A 17342-nucleotide genomic window follows, 5' to 3' on the forward strand; every position below is an offset into this window, starting at 1 on the left:
TGGTTAAGGACTAATGACTAACTAGAGATTGTTTTAATACTGTTTCTTTGATGATTATAGGAACAAATCATAAATTTTTAATTATTTAAAATCCTTTACTATTTAATGCAATATTTGATTTTCTTGATAAAGAGATATTGATATCTTGAGGGGAAAGTGTGTTTCGGAGTCAACAATTACTCTTAGGCCTGGGAAAAAAAAAAAAACACTTAGGCCCAATTAACTGTTTTGAATTATCAGACAGATTAACCATTATAATTTACTAGGAAGTCGGCATGCTAAGCGCATACTTAACAAAACATTTAGTAAATTTAGTGTTGTTTTATCTTATAAATGCAGCTTTCTGGCACGTCAATCCACTCTCTGTTTGCTTTTCTCAGGGTGCTTGAAATTTGAATATTGAAGGTTTGCCTTGCCCCGGCCTTCAGAAGTTGCAATAAGCAAAAAGGACTTCTCAGTTACTGAAACACAAGATGACAAAGGCGTCTCTCAAGAAATTACAATCATTCTGAGAATAATGCTTGCTTTACAGAACACCATACAAATCCATAATAGATTTCTCAAATAATTGCATGTGAAAACAACAATCTGCTGTCTCTCTTTACACACTGCCAAAGAGTCCTTAACGTGCAGTCCACATCCGTATATGAACTCTACACATTGGTCTTTTTTAGCGCTTCTCGTGCTTATCCAATCCCTGTCACATGAGTTTTCTCTCTCTCTCTCTCTCTCAATTCCCCCTCTGTTTGGTGGTGATTGGGCTTCAGAGGAACAAAAGCTCAGCAAATTCTTAATGGTCCTCTGCTTTTGTATTGCACTAATGTCTCATCACCAGGCAGTTTTTAATGCACGAATTGGGCTTGCTCATGGGCTTGAAGCTTCGACATTGAACCAATCGCCTGAGAAACGAGGACTGTCCAGGAAAACAAGAGGATGGGCTAGACAGCTTTACCTATCTTGCCATTCTGGGCCCAGGTAGCATCCGAGGAAACAAATAGAAGCCCACCACGATATGAGGAGATACGAGGATAGAAGAAAACGAGCAAGCAAAAGCTTAGAGAAACTGAGGTACATAACTGCTTGTAGAATTAATTCCCTGCATAGCATGCGTAACCCTCAATAATCTAATTTCCAATTTTAGTTTGGAGAAATATTCATGATTCTTTTCTTTCTTTTTTTTGTTCGTTGGAGCTGGCTCAATCATTAGAAATTGGATTTGTATACCATGTGTAGAGCCCTCTGTCCTGCATATATATATATTTTTTTATTATAGTGTGAGCGAGACTTATTCAAGTCACAAATGGTTGATATAAAACAGTTTTATAAAATACAGGGACTAAATATAATTTTAACTAGCTTTTCATAAACGACGAGTGAAATGCTCCTGTTCATTTCTTTTCTGGAAATTATTTTACATGCATTTATTCATTACTAGTTCTTACTACTGATAGGGTATTTAAGAAAACAATAATTGAAGGTACGATGATGAATTTAATGCTGGGCTGGTGTGCGACGACAGTTGCATGGCAAAATTTGCAAAACCAAACCATTAATGAACCATGGGCCCATCTTCACGAGGTTAGCTAAGACATGACACTTATCCAAACGAGAGGAGGAGGAAGAACATCGAGACCTCCAGCACTGTGTCACTGTCGACTGATAAATAAATAAGAGAGAGAGAGAGAGAGAGAGAGAGAGACAGAGAGAGATTCAGGTCAATGCATTGAGAATGTTCGAGCACTTGTGCAAACACCGTTGTCCTCCGAATCAAATTACCCTTTCACTTCACGCAATTAGGTAGAGTGCAGAAACAATTATGCTCTAATCACCCGATTCAAAGGTGGAATGCACTAAGATTCTCGGCGTGGATTACAAGGGTTAAAAAGTAGAAAGAGCACTCACAAGTCACAACCCAAAAGCTTTCCTACCGGAACAAAAATGTCACTCCCTTTTATTCCACAAGCAAACAACGGTCCTAGCTTGTGGCGTCGTTATCAACAGATGCTTGCAATATCCATGTGGGCTTGCAATTTAGTAATGGCGATTTTCTTATTACTATTATTGCAGGAGAGATTAGCTGCCATTTTGTCCATATTGGAGATTCATATATATAATTCCAAAGAGACCAGTGCCCATTGCCCCATTACCGAAGAGGCAGACATGGCTTTGGGCTATTGCCCGTTGCTGCCTGCTCCTTCGTGCTCGTTCTTGTGAGAAGAAATTGTGGGTCCTTTTGAGCTTCCTAGTTTGACGAGTCTCCGTTTACATCATACTCCACGTGCTGCCAGGTCTATCTTAAGAGACAAGGGGATGATTTATTTTCCAAAATCTCCAAATCATTTCATATTATTCTATCATTTCATCTTTTACCACTTTTATGGTGGTAGTGTTTGTTTCGGTGGCTGGAATAGGATTTAATTTTTTTTATTGATTTGATATGTTGATTACAAATTATAAAAACTATTCCTTTAATATATTTCTTTAAAAATGTATATTAAAAAACAACACGATTCAAAACAAGTATCCAAAAGGACAAACAACCTATGGCCATGGGCTTGGGAGACCGGGTGTGAAAGGGGACATACCAAGAAAATGAGCTGCTACTATTGGCAAGGCTGCCGAGAGAAAAGACCAAGGAAAACAATATCTCCCTTCAATATCACTTTATACAAGTTCCAATTGAAGTATTGAACTACATTTCTTATGGTCCAAACGAACAATCACAGTGATGACAAAAACAATAAAAGCAGCTTAATTTATACCCAACATCCAATACCTGCCATTCCATCGCTTGCTCGCTGGTGACTGGACCCTGGTGAAACCACTAACCACTTCAGACCCAGAACCAGAAGTGAACAGTGTGACCATGGAGGCGTGGACCCACTTCTTGTTTATGTGCATTACATTTAGAAATTAGACTTTTCCATTGCCGATATGGTCAAAAGCCACAATTACTCCACTGTACGCACACACTAGTCCCTCTCTCAGACCTCACTCGGTCCTCTCTCCACCGTGAATGAACAGTTTAGTCCCTTAAAATGTACTCACATACCATACCCCGCTTCTGTATTTAACGCCCGCCTTCTATTTCTCTCTCTCTAGCCCCGAAGTTCCCTTCTTGGGTCTTGAACATGGTGGTGTATAGACATGCCTTGTTGGTGTTGGGTTTACTTGCATTTATTGCAAAGCAGCTGCCTTCAACGACGGCAGGCTATTACCTTTCAAGTAATATTTCTTTTCTGTTTTAGAAAGATGGAGGCTTTGATATGTATGTAAGAAAGGAAGTTACTTGCATTTTATTGACTGTGTTTTTTCTTTATGGTTTGGAATTGTTTTGTGAGAAAAGGGCGGATTCTTGGAAGAGAGTTTTGGTTTTTAGCTTGAATTCTTTGAGTTGTTATTGATTTTGTTAGGTTGTTATTGGTTTTGTTAGTTTGTTATTGCTTTGTTTTGGCATTAATGAGCATTTGCAATGTGTTTAATTCTTGGGACTTCTGGAATTTCATGACCAATTTTGTTTGTAACTGGGTTAGTACTATTTAGCATATTACAACTATAGTGTCACAATGCCATAAAATTTAGAGATTGTCTACTTTAATGTACCAAAAAGGAAATATATTGTCATGTTAGTATAGAAATTGGTGAAATTTGTAGCCTCCAAGTGAACAATCAAAAGTCTGTGTTTTTGGTGATGGATTTTTTGTGAAAAATGGTTTGTTTGATTGATAATAACACCTGTTACTTCTGCAGATTGCCCCTTGGATTTGAGTGGATCAAACTTTACCTTAGCAGCCGCTGTGTGCTCCAATAAAGATAAAAGAGGACAATGTTGCCGCTATATTAATGCGTTTCTAGCAATTTCAATTGCTCGCTATGCAAATACAACTAGCAACTTAGGGGTTGCCTCGAATGTATCTGATATATGTCTTCACTCCATTTCTCAAACCATGCAACTGTATGGAGTTCCAAGTAATGCAACGATTTTTTGTGGGCTTGGGACGAAAATTCCAGTGAATTATGAGTGTGGGGGTCGAACAACTATCACTCAGATGTTGGAGTCTCCAAAATTTGTGAGTGTCGCACAAAATTGCAGACTGCCACTTTCATTAAAAAGTGATTGCAAGAGGTGTTTAAATGCTGGCATTATATACCTTCATCATCTGGTGGGAACAGATAATAATGTGACATTGAGTACCTGCCGTGATGCAGCTTTCACTGCCCTTGCAAGCCAATTTGATGATGCTTCGGCTGTTGAAATTGCAAGCTGTTTCTTCGGAGTTCAAGGGCTCAACACCCCTTCAGGTATGAGTATTCTGTTTCTTGTATTTACTGATTTCTAGTTTGCGTTGAGTATGTGTGGTGCTAGTTGTATATTCTTGTGTTTATTTTACATTTTGAAATTTGAATCTATATTGCTTTTTATGAAATTAAGATAATGGCTTAAATAATTGAAGTAGAAGTTCAAATATTGACGGCAATTGGTGTTAGTTTGATAGTTTCAACAATTGGTTTGCTTTGGGAACAAACTTCCCATAAAAGGGTAAATGGACCGAGTTTAATGCATTTATTTTAAGAAGAGCTAGGATGCATAGAGATTAACCCTGGAAAAGGCTTAACTTTTTCCCAATATATTGTCTCAGTCAGACCCTTTCGTCCATTAATTGTCATGTTTATCACCTTCTAAACACAGGATATTATATGTTTACTATGATTTGACTGCAGTTTCTTGGCCAGAGTGCTTTTATCTGAATTGTCTCACATCATGGGAAGTCACTCCATTTGTAGTTGTTGTTCTATGTTGTCACGACCCGAATCCCGGATCCATGACCGGCACATAGGCAAGGTTCCCCTCCAAGGTTCCAAACCTATGCGAACCCAAACTTACATACAATCTTTTGAACAACTTAATCAAAGTTTAGCACAACATTAACAACAAATTAATTTCATAACATAATTCGATTGTCTTAATACAAGAGTTAATATAATTTCATAGTTTTGGAGCACTAACTTGACAGAAAAAGAAAGATACAAATTATAACCAAAAGCAGGTTCGGAAGGTTCAACAAAAGTAACCCGCTATCAAGCTATAAGCCTGAAAAGAATAAATAATGAGAGGGTGAGTTCAACAACTCAGTGAGTAGATAACGTTCAATATACACACACGAGGTAATATAGCAATGAGAAATATATATACAAGTATGGCTTTAGTTCTTATACGAAGTTTATCAAATAGGCCATAACAAGAATATCATATGGTAGAACTCGTCAGAAAATCAAAATGCAATGAGCATGAGGCTCCGTACTGTGGGATGATCAGTCCACACAGGTTGGTGTCTCCCCCGACCAACTAGGGTTCAGATACGATGTGCACAAAGACTAACACTACCCTGTTAGCATGGGTATTCTGACTGACATACCATAGGTTCATAATCATAATCAAACAAACATATTCATATCTCAAAGCTCAACTCATGACATCACTCAAATGAGGAGCATCAATTCAGAATTCACTTCAAAATACATACTGGTTCATATCAAGAATTCAGATTCAATAATTGATCATGCTTTATCATAACAAGGATAATAATCAATATATATTATCAAGAAGCATGATCCAATTCATATTAACAAATCAAATATTTATAGTATTTCTCATGCATATGGAAAATTATCCACTCACCTGACTCAAAGCAAACAGAAACCAAAAGCAGACACTGAAGAAAATCCTACTGACGTCCCGCCGGTAGAAATATCAGGATTATCTGAATACAAAGGAAATATTTTTCAAGAACGACTCGAAAGAACATTTAACCTATTTAATACACTTAACTAAGGGTGTATTCCATAGCCCTATATGTTTTTAAATTAATTAGTCACTTTTTCTCAAAAACCCAAAATCTAACGGTTTTTCCCAAAATCTAATCCATAATAAAAACAACTAATAAAATTGATAATAATTCACTAAGTAACCCTTAATTATTCATCAAACTAATCTGCAAAAGCTAATATTACAGTTAGGGACTAATCTGGAATTTTTCCATAGTTTAGGGCCAAATTGTAACTTTTATCAAATGGAGGACCAAACTGAAATTTGTCATAAATCCATGAATATACTGAAATTCTGATCTCAATTAATCCTCAATTCTGCCCAGGATGTATCATTATGCTTCAGGGATCATTTTGGAATTTTACTAAATTTTAGGGTCAAATTGTACTTTTTGTCAAATTGGAGGACTAAATTGAAAGTGTTAAATTATCTTATCTATACAGTAATTCTGTCCATAATTCATATGTTATTCTGTTCAGAATCTCGGAATATGCTCCAGGGACCAATTTGTAATTTTCCAAAGTTCGGGGACTAAACTGTAATTTTCGGAAATTGAGGGACCAAATTGAATTTTCGTCATCTTCAACCTCAAACCCAGAATTTCAACAGATCAACTACTGTTATCCCCTGATTTCTAACACAAATTTACAATTCAAACAAAACCATAACTCAAAATCATCACAATCCTCCATAATCAACTAAATCATCAATTAAACACAACAATCAACCCCTAACCTTCAATTTAATTCATCAATTAAACCCAAAACACAAATTCTCAAAACCCTAACATTCATCAAAACTGAAATTAAAGTTGAATTAACATATTATACATATTAAACAACCTAAATCTTACCTTTTTCACTTATTTCCTCCAAATCTCTTCCTTTTTCCCCTTATTTTCCCTTCTTTTCTCTTCTTCTTCTTTCTCCCTTCTCTCTCACGTTTCTGAATATTTCAGATCACACTTTCCCTTTTTTTTTTTTTTTTTTTTACTTCCTATTTATATTTATCAATTTTTGTTCAATTACCATAATACCCTTCAATCATTTATACCCTCTCTTTAAGCCTCCAAGGGCTTTGTTGTAATATCCTATCTTATAAATTTCAAAACATTACAATCTCCCCACCTTATAAAAGTTTCGTCCTCGAAACTTAATAGAAAAAAAAAATTGAATACTTACCGAGATTATCAAAAAGATGAGGATACTCCTCACGCATCTTATCCTCGAGCTCCCATGTCGCTTCCTCACGTGAATGGCCTTTCCATTTCACTTTCACTGAAGCTATGTCCTTTGACCTAAGCTTCCTCACTTGTCGGTCGACTATAGCTTCCGGTTGCACCTCATAAACCATATCATCCCTCAAGTCAATGGGATGAACCTCTAATACATGTGATGGATCTGACATATATTTCCTTAACATGGAAACATGAAATACCGGATGAATAGCAGACAAGTTTGGTGGTAATGCTAACCTATAAGCAACTACCCCAACTCTCTCCAGAATCTCATACGGTCCAATGAATCGAGGACTCAACTTGCCTTTCTTCCCAAACCTGAATACTCCTTTTGTAGGTGATACTTTTAAGAACACACAATCACCCACTGAAAACTCTAAGTCACGCCTTCTTCTATCCGCGTAACTTTTCTGTCTACTCTGAGCTGTTTGAAGCTTCTTTCTAATTACCTCAATCTTCTCTGAGGTAATCTGAATCAACTCCGGTCCCATTAGCTTCTTCTCACCAACCTCAAACCAACAAACCGGTGATCTACACTTTCGGCCATACAAAGCTTCATAAGGTGCCATCTCTATGCTAGCCTGATAACTGTTGTTGTAAGCAAATTCCACTAATGATAGGAACTTACTCCAACTAACTCCAAAATCCATAACACAAGCCCTTAACATATCCTCCAAGGTCTGAATAGTCCTCTCAGACTGACCATCTGTCTGAGGGTGGAAAGTTGTACTCAACTGCACTTTAGTACCCATAGCTTCTTGAAATTTCACCCAAAACCGCGATGTAAACTGTGGACCTCTATCAGACACTATCGAGATTGGCACTCCATGCAACCGTACAATCTCACTAATAAACAATTCCGCCAACTTTGCATATCCATAAGTAATCTTAACTGGCAGAAAATGGGCTGATTTTGTCAACCTGTCAACAATCACCCATATCGAATCATAACCCTCCTGACTCCTAGGCAATCCTGTCACAAAGTCCATTGTGATCCTCTCCCACTTCCATTCTGGAATCAACAATGGTTGCAACAATCCAGGAGGTTTCTGGTGTTCACCCTTTACCCTCTGACAGGTCAAACACCTAGAGACAAAATCTGCTACATCAGCCTTCATCCTATTCCACCAATAACACACCTTAAGATCTTTATACATCTTGGTGGAACCTGGATGCATTGTGTAAGCTGTCTGATGTGCCTCTATCATCAATTCTCTCCTCAGATCATCAACATCAGGTACACAAAGCCTATCCCTATATCTCAGCACATCATCATCACCAATCACAAAACCTACAGCTTTACCCTGCTCAACCTCATTTCTAATCCTGAGTAGGGAATCATCTTTCTTCTGAGCTGCTTTTATCTTATCAAACAAATCTGACTTAACCTGAAAATGAGCAATCATTGCTCCAGCTTCACTAAGATCAAATCTGACTCCTTCATCCACTAACTCATGCAGCTCCCTAATCAGAGGTCTTCGTACCTCTTGAATATGAGCTAAGCTCCCTGATGATTTTCTACTCAAAGCATCGGCAACTACATTTGCCCTACCCGGGTGGTACTGTATGGTACAATCATAATCTTTCAGTAATTCCATCCATCTTCTCTGCCTCAGGTTTAAATCTCTCTGCTGAAAGATGTATTTCAAGCTCTTGTGATCTGTAAAGATCTCACAAGTTTCACCATACAAGTAGTGCCTCCAAATCTTCAAAGCAAAAATTACAGCCGCCATCTCTAAATCATGTGTAGGATAGTTCTGTTCATGCTTCTTCAGCTGCCGTGAAGCATAGGCAATAACCTTGCCATGTTGCATTAGAACACATCCTAACCCCACTCTCGAAGCATCACAATACACTGTGTAACCACCAGAACCTGATGGTACTGCTAGAATAGGCGCTGTAGTCAATCTTTCTTTCAACTCTAAGAAACTTTTCTCACAAGCTTCAGACCACTGAAACTTAACATTTTTCTGCGTTAACTTAGTCAATGGTGCAGAAATTCGAGAAAAGTTCTCCACAAACCTCCGATAGTAGCCGGCCAAACCTAAGAAACTTCTAATCTCTGTCGCCGAAGTAGGCCTAAGCCACTGCTTAACTGCTTCAACCTTTTGAGGATCAACCTCAATCCCATTCCTTGACACTACATGCCCAAGAAATGCTACACTCTCCAACCAAAACTCACTCTTTGAGAACTTGCCATACAACTGATGATCTCGCAAAGTTTGAAGCACCATTCTCAAATGTTGCTCATGCTCCTCTCTAGACCTCGAATACACCAAAATATCATCAATAAAAACTATCACAAATCGATCAATAAATTGGCCAAACACTCTATTCATCAAGTCCATAAAAGCCGCTGGTGCATTCGTCAACCCAAAAGACATCACTAAGAACTCATAATGACCATACCGAGTTCTAAAAGCTGTCTTTGAAATGTCTGCCTCCCTAATCCTCAACTGATGATACCCAGATCGAAGATCGATCTTAGAAAAGAATTGAGCTCCCTGTAATTGATCAAACAAATCATCTATACGAGGGAGTGGGTATCTATTCCGAACTGTCACCCGATTCAATTGCCTATAATCTATACACAACCTCAATGACCCATCTTTCTTCTTCACAAACAACACCGGAGCTCCCCAAGGGGACACACTTGGTCGAATGAACTTTTTATCCAATAAATCCTGCAGCTGCTCCTTTAACTCCCTCAATTCTGCTGGAGCCATTCTATATGGTGCCATTGATATTGGTTCAGTGCCCGGAACCAAATCAATACAAAACTCAATCTCCCTATACGGAGGCAATCCAGGTAAGTCATCAGGAAAGACATCGATAAACTCTCTTACTATAGGGACTTCCTCTAACTGGGAAACTTCTTTCTCTACATCCACTATATATGCTAGGTAGCACTGTACCCCTTTTCGGGCCATTTTCCTCGAGATAGCCGACAACATAATTGATGGAGACTCAATCTTATCTCCTTGAAATACCAACCCAACTTCTTGATCTAGATCAAACATTATTTTCTTACCCCAACAATTTACCGAAGCCCTATGCTTAGCCAACCAATCCATTCCTAAAATCACATCAAAATCAACCATATCTAAGACATTTAAGTCTCCCATAAAGATCTTATCTCCAATCTCTATTTCACAATCCAGATACACATACTTTACTAATATTAACTCATCCAAGGGAGTGGAGACTGAAATGGGGGATTTTAACAAGGTTGGTTGTTTATCTAACCTCATGGCAAAATATGGGGACACAAACGAATGAGTTGCACCCGTATCAAACAAAACTTTTGCTTCAAAAGAGCAAACAGGAAGAATACCTGAAACAACTGTGTTGGATGTCTGAGCATCCTGCTGAGTCAAGGCAAAAACTCTAGCATGCCCCTGACCTTGCTGTATCTGACCTCTATCACCTGCACCCCGACCTCTTTGACCACGGCCACCGAAACCTCTACCCCCATGAGCCACAGACTGGCTCGTCGATGGTGCCTGAATAGGATGCTGGACTGAAGCAGATAACCCTGAAGTGGACAACTGTCTCCTCGGGCACTCTCTAATCTTATGACCTATCTGGCCACAACTAAAACAAGCCCCAGTTCTTCTGTAGCACTCTGCACTGTTATGACCTCCTCCACAGTGCTGACACGAAGAACTATCCCCGGGTGAAACAAATGAACTACGAGGTGCAGTCTGAACTAAACTCTGGGTAACACTACTGCCACTCTGACCGCTTGAGCCACTACCTGACGGTCTCTGTCTAAACCTCCTCTGAACCCATGAGCCTTGACGGCCACTTCGTCCCCTAAACGGACCTGCACTTACTCCCTGTTGCCTAAAAGACTGACCCTCATCTCTAGGCCTCTTAGACTGGCCAGCAGTCATGTCCTCTATTTCACGCGCCTCTAGCAACCTGGCGCTATCAACAGCTGAGGAGTAGGATGGAAACACTTGTGGCGCCAATACCATATACATAGAGGATTTGAGTCCTCTAATGAATCTCTTCACCCTCCACTCCTCAGTGGGTAGAAGATGTTCTGCATACCTAGACAGCTGAGTGAACTTCAGATCATACTCATCCACTGTCATGCTCCCCTGAGATAGCCTCTCAAACTCATAAAGTCGAGCATCCCTGATGCTCTGAGGGAGAAACCTATCTAAGAACATGGAGCTAAACTCCTTCCATGTCCACTGAGTCTCTACTGGTCTTGCTCTTTCCCTAGACTCAAACCAAGAGATTGCCACATCTCCTTCCAACCTGAACGATGCCAAACTCACAGCTCGGTGGTCTGTACATCCCAAAGCTTTACATCGTCGCCAAATGTCATCTAGGAACCTCTGAGGATCCTCTGAACTGTCTATCCCAGTAAAAATAGGAGGTGCCAACTTCATAAAGGCATCCAATGGCACATTAACTCCCTGAACAGTGTGGGATGTCGAGGGTACATCTCTATCCCTCATTCTGTCTCTCTCCATAGTAAACTCTATCCAAGTCTGCACAACCTGGCTAAGTTGTTGAACCTCTGTAACAGGCTCAGGGTCAGCTACCCCCACACCTGTTTCATCAACCATATCTTCCTCTTCTATTTCCTGAGGCTCTTCCTCCACTGGTGGAGGTACCTCATCAACATGTTGAGGCACGGGTGCACCACGCCTCCTTCTCTGCCTTGCAGTTATCAACTGCATAATAGGGACATCATCTTGATCATCATCTACCCTAACAGTTGTTCGTCTATTCCTCGACATTTCCTAAAATAAAAGTGAGAGCACTTAAGTCATGCTGGAACAATAGCATGATGATTATCACAGAATTATAGGAAAGCATATCTATCACAAGGAAGAAGACATACTTGATGAGAATTTAAAATTTCAAAAACAACAAACAAGACGATACGGATCCTGATGCTCCACTTATTATGAAATTAATTATATTATTGTTTCTTTAACCTAAAGCTCTGATACCAAGTTTGTCACGACCCGAATCCCGGATCCATGACCGGCACATAGGCAAGGTTCCCCTCCAAGGTTCCAAACCTATGCGAACCCAAACTTACATACAATCTTTTGAACAACTTAATCAAAGTTTAGCACAGCATTAACAACAAATTAATTTCATAACATAATTCGATTGTCTTAATACAAGAGTTAATATAATTTCATAGTTTTGGAGCACTAACTTGACAGAAAAAGAAAGATACAAATTATAACCAAAAGCAGGTTCGGAAGGTTCAACAAAAGTAACCCGCTATCAAGCTATAAGCCTGAAAAGAATAAATAATGAGAGGGTGAGTTCAACAACTCAGTGAGTAGATAACGTTCAATATACACACACGAGGTAATATAGCAATGAGAAATATATATACAAGTATGGCTTTAGTTCTTATACGAAGGTTTATCAAATAGGCCATAACAAGAATATCATATGGTAGAACTCGTCAGAAAATCAAAATGCAATGAGCATGAGGCTCCGTACTGTGGGATGATCAGTCCACACAGGTTGGTGTCTCCCCCGACCAACTAGGGTTCAGATACGATGTGCACAAAGACTAACACTACCCTGTTAGCATGGGTATTCTGACTGACATACCATAGGTTCATAATCATAATCAAACAAACATATTCATATCTCAAAGCTCAACTCATGACATCACTCAAATGAGGAGCATCAATTCAGAATTCACTTCAAAATACATACTGGTTCATATCAAGAATTCAGATTCAATAATTGATCATGCTTTATCATAACAAGGATAATAATCAATATATATTATCAAGAAGCATGATCCAATTCATATTAACAAATCAAATATTTATAGTATTTCTCATGCATATGGAAAATTATCCACTCACCTGACTCAAAAGCAAACAGAAACCAAAAGCAGACACTGAAGAAAATCCTACTGACGTCCCGCCGGTAGAATATCAGGATTATCTGAATACAAAGGAAATATTTTCAAGAACGACTCGAAAGAACATTTAACCTATTTAATACACTTAACTAAGGGTGTATTCCATAGCCCTATATGTTTTTAAATTAATTAGTCACTTTTCTCAAAAACCCAAAATCTAACGGTTTTTCCCAAAATCTAATCCATAATAAAAACAACTAATAAAATTGATAATAATTCACTAAGTAACCCTTAATTATTCATCAAACTAATCTGCAAAAGCTAATATTACAGTTAGGGACTAATCTGGAATTTTTCCATAGTTTAGGGCCAAATTGTAACTTTTATCAAATGGAGGACCAAACTGAAATTTGTCATAAATCCATGAATATACTGAAATTCTGATCTCAATTAATCCTCAATTCTGCCCAGGATGTATCATTATGCTTCAGGGATCATTTTGGAATTTTACTAAATTTTTAGGGTCAAATTGTACTTTTTGTCAAATTGGAGGACTAAATTGAAAGTGTTAAATTATCTTATCTATACAGTAATTCTGTCCATAATTCATATGTTATTCTGTTCAGAATCTCGGAATATGCTCCAGGGACCAATTTGTAATTTTCCAAAGTTCGGGGACTAAACTGTAATTTTCGGAAATTGAGGGACCAAATTGAATTTTCGTCATCTTCAACCTCAAACCCAGAATTTCAACAGATCAACTACTGTTATCCCCTGATTTCTAACACAAATTTACAATTCAAACAAAACCATAACTCAAAATCATCACAATCCTCCATAATCAACTAAATCATCAATTAAACACAACAATCAACCCCTAACCTTCAATTTAATTCATCAATTAAACCCAAAACACAAATTCTCAAAACCCTAACATTCATCAAAACTGAAATTAAAGTTGAATTAACATATTATACATATTAAACAACCTAAATCTTACCTTTTTCACTTATTTCCTCCAAATCTCTTCCTTTTTCCCCTTATTTTCCCTTCTTTTCTCTTCTTCTTCTTTCTCCCTTCTCTCTCACGTTTCTGAATATTTCAGATCACACTTTCCCTTTTTTTTTTTTTTTTTTTTTACTTCCTATTTATATTTATCAATTTTTGTTCAATTACCATAATACCCTTCAATCATTTATACCCTCTCTTTAAGCCTCCAAGGGCTTTGTTGTAATATCCTATCTTATAAATTTCAAAACATTACATATGTTCTGTTATCCACCTCACTTTTTATTTGTGTTTCAGAGCCACCTCCATCTTCAGTCACTCCTGAAGCCCCTCCAAGTCCATTGACAGCTGCTGGTCCCAGCCAAGTTATGTTGGGACTGCCCCTAAAATCAACTCACCACCCATACCATCTGACATTAGTTCCAATTGTTGGCATTGCAGTCACAACAGTTGCCTTTGTGATGCTGATAGTCTTGATAGTTCTTATTCGTAGGAAAAGCAGAGAACTAGAGGAATCTGAGAATATAGATAAGACCTTTCCAAGATCCATCCCTCCTCCTAGGCCTACACGGAAATTTCAAGAAGGTGTGGCTCTGGGTTTTCCTGGTTATGTGCTTTCTTCATGCTGGGCTTCATTAAAATTGCCTTTTTTTTATTTAGTAGTTCATAACTTCGGGTTGTTTGGGTGGGGCTGGTTATCATCTGCAGGGCCTGCGTCAATGTTACGAAAATTCAGCTATAAGGAGACAATGAAGGCAACGGATAACTTCAACACAATCGTTGGACAGGGAGGATTTGGAACTGTATACAAAGCTGAATTTAGTGATGGCTTAGTGGCAGCAGTGAAGCGGATGAACAAGGTTTCAGAGCAGGTAGAAGAGGAGTTCTGCAGAGAGATAGAACTACTTGCTAGGTTGCACCACCGCCATCTTGTTGCTCTAAGAGGCTTTTGCGTAAAAAAGAATGAGAGGTAGTTTAATTCTGCATGCATGTAATTATGATTGACCCCATCTTATCTTACAAATAAAACCAAGACTCGATGAGTGTTTCCCTTTTGCCTATTTAAATGTTTGTATGCTCTCTCTTAATGAAAGCGGCCTTGCAAAGTTTCTTGTTACTAAATGTTTTCTAACAATTAACGAGTAGATAATTGAGGTCATTTCAATGTGATGTGCTCAATGTGTGCCATGGGTACTTTTGCATGAGTTTAATATACTGAACATGAGGGTAAAATTTTTTGCAAGGTTCTGCCTAAATCTTTTTCTAATCATCTGGCTTTGTGGGGTTATTTCTACTGTAACAGCAAAATCAAATACTCTTTGTTTGTTTAATGGCAGGTTCCTCATGTACGAGTATATGGCAAATGGAAGCTTAAAGGATCATCTTCATTGTACGTTTCTTTATTTTCACCACCCTTTTTGCAAGGCTACTTGACATGGTGCATTACTCTTCGTTTTCATTTTATATTTCTTTGGAAAACAATTCTGTAGTGATGCACACAAGATAAATATCTCTCTTTGATGCGAATGTACACATGCAATTCATGCCTCTATTCAACAAAGATTTTTTTTTTCTCCGGCTGATTTATGGATTCAAATTCTGTTGGTTATACAAACAAGTGTTTTCTTATATTGGTGAGAATCTCTTATTTGATGGCCTTGTATTCTGAATAGATTTGACATCCTGTCTGCAGCCTCTGGAAGTCCTCTGAGTTGGCAGACCAGAATGCAGATTGCTATTGACGTGGCTAATGCTTTGGTAATGAACAGAAACAGCATCTTGCCTTAGGGACAGATTTGTTTTGTTTCAGCCTTTTGGCTCATTTACATGAATTATTTTTCCCTACTCGTTTCTTTTCTTACTTGCAGGAGTATCTCCACTTTTATTGTGATCCACCTCTGTGCCACAGGGACATAAAATCGAGCAACATTTTACTAGATGAAAATTTTGTTGCTAAGGTAGTGGATTGACTTACTACTATGTAGCTTTTGCAATTTTTTCTCTTTCATGGCCTTTTTTGTATCTCTCAATTATCCACTGTGAAAATGATTTTACTTGTAACAAAACCCAATTTTTTCAAAATGTTTGAATGTCACACCAAAAATCTTGATGGAATGATTTTGCCTTGCAAGAATGACTCCTGCAAAACCATGCACATCACTGGTTTATCTCTTACAGTATCTCCTTCAACCCAATTTTATTTTTCCAGGTTGCAGATTTTGGCCTTGCCCATGCTTCAAAGGATGGTTCTATATGCTTTGAACCAGTAAATACCGATATCCGTGGAACTCCAGGTTCAGGAATAAAATATTTGTGTTCTAACCTTAAATATCTACATGTTTCACTGTACTAAGAGGCTGAATATGCAATAATTTTCAGGTTACATGGATCCTGAGTATGTGGTCACACAAGAGCTTACCGAGAAAAGTGATATATATAGCTATGGTGTGGTACTGCTGGAGATAGTGACTGCAAGAAGAGCAATACAGGAGAGCAGGAATTTGGTGGAGTGGTCTCAAGTATTCATGGCATCAGATTCAAGACTACCTGAGTTAGTGGATCCACGCATCAGGGATTCCTTTGACATGGACCAGCTTCAGACTATTGCGACTATTGTTAGATGGTGCACACAGAGGGAAGGCCGGGCAAGGCCTTCGATCAAACAAGTCCTTAGACTTTTGTATGAGAGTTCAGACCCAATGCATAGCGGGTTTGTGCGGGCTGTGGAAGATGAAGAGTGTGAAGGAAGTGAAGGACGAGGAAGAACGAGCAGGGGAAAATCACACAAGAGTGATGCTATTTTTCACAGTGGGGATGGAAGATATCTTGCTTCCTCTTCAAGCACATCGAGGTCGTATTGTAGCAGAAGCTTTTTACTTGAAACTGGCTCTCCACAATCTCCCTCCAATATTCTCTCTGTTTGAGGCTATAATTTGTAATCGTATGCCTCAATCACCAATCAGGGTATGCTAGACAGCTGGAGCACTTCTATCAGTCTTGGTCATCATGTTTGCTTATCTTTGCTGAGTTTAAAATTTCATTCCGTTGAGCTTGTCAATGTCTTTTGAGAATACATATCACCAGGTAGATAGAGAAGGCAATTGTAAAAGTAGTCATTATACATCCATTTCTTTAGTTGATGTTTTAAGTTTCTGGAAGAATTGAACCTGGAAAATATATAAATTTCCTCTTTCATTATCGATGATCAAATCTTTCATTTTGCAACCATTAACATGGATTATGTGGATTGCTGAGTCAATGGTACAACCCAGTGAAAGGTTTTAACTTTTAATACATGAAGATGGGATTCACCATCAAAATAGAGTTGCCACTGCTTTCTATTGGGATTGGAACACAGAAACTTTATTGCCCACCCGGAAATCTCAACCTCTTGTGTAATTGAAACGTGC

General features: G+C 38.4%; 1 protein-coding gene across 3 annotated transcripts; it reads left to right on the forward strand.

Annotated features, from left to right (window-relative positions):
- The first annotated feature begins 2669 nt into the window (after nt 1-2669).
- LOC118059207 (probable receptor-like protein kinase At1g49730) lies at nt 2670-17134 on the forward strand. 3 transcript variants are annotated; one of them, XM_073411293.1, is made up of 9 exons: nt 2670-3225; nt 3751-4302; nt 14230-14517; nt 14641-14804; nt 15270-15322; nt 15606-15690; nt 15801-15890; nt 16142-16226; nt 16312-17134. In XM_073411293.1, the coding sequence occupies exons 1-9, from the start codon at nt 3132-3134 to the stop codon at nt 16854-16856; spliced, it is 1956 nt and encodes a 651-aa protein (XP_073267394.1). In that variant the 5' UTR covers nt 2670-3131; the 3' UTR covers nt 16857-17134. The 3 variants fall into 3 exon arrangements, with proteins under 3 accessions (XP_073267394.1, XP_034927958.1, XP_034927959.1); XM_035072067.2 differs by having other exon boundaries at nt 2672-3225; nt 14641-14902; nt 15626-15690; XM_035072068.2 differs by having other exon boundaries at nt 2673-3210; nt 14641-14902; nt 15626-15690.
- Nucleotides 17135-17342: the final 208 nt, after the last annotated feature.

Source organism: Populus alba, chromosome 9 (genome assembly GCF_005239225.2).
Source record: "Populus alba chromosome 9, ASM523922v2, whole genome shotgun sequence".
NCBI classification, from domain to species: Eukaryota; Viridiplantae; Streptophyta; class Magnoliopsida; order Malpighiales; family Salicaceae; genus Populus; species Populus alba.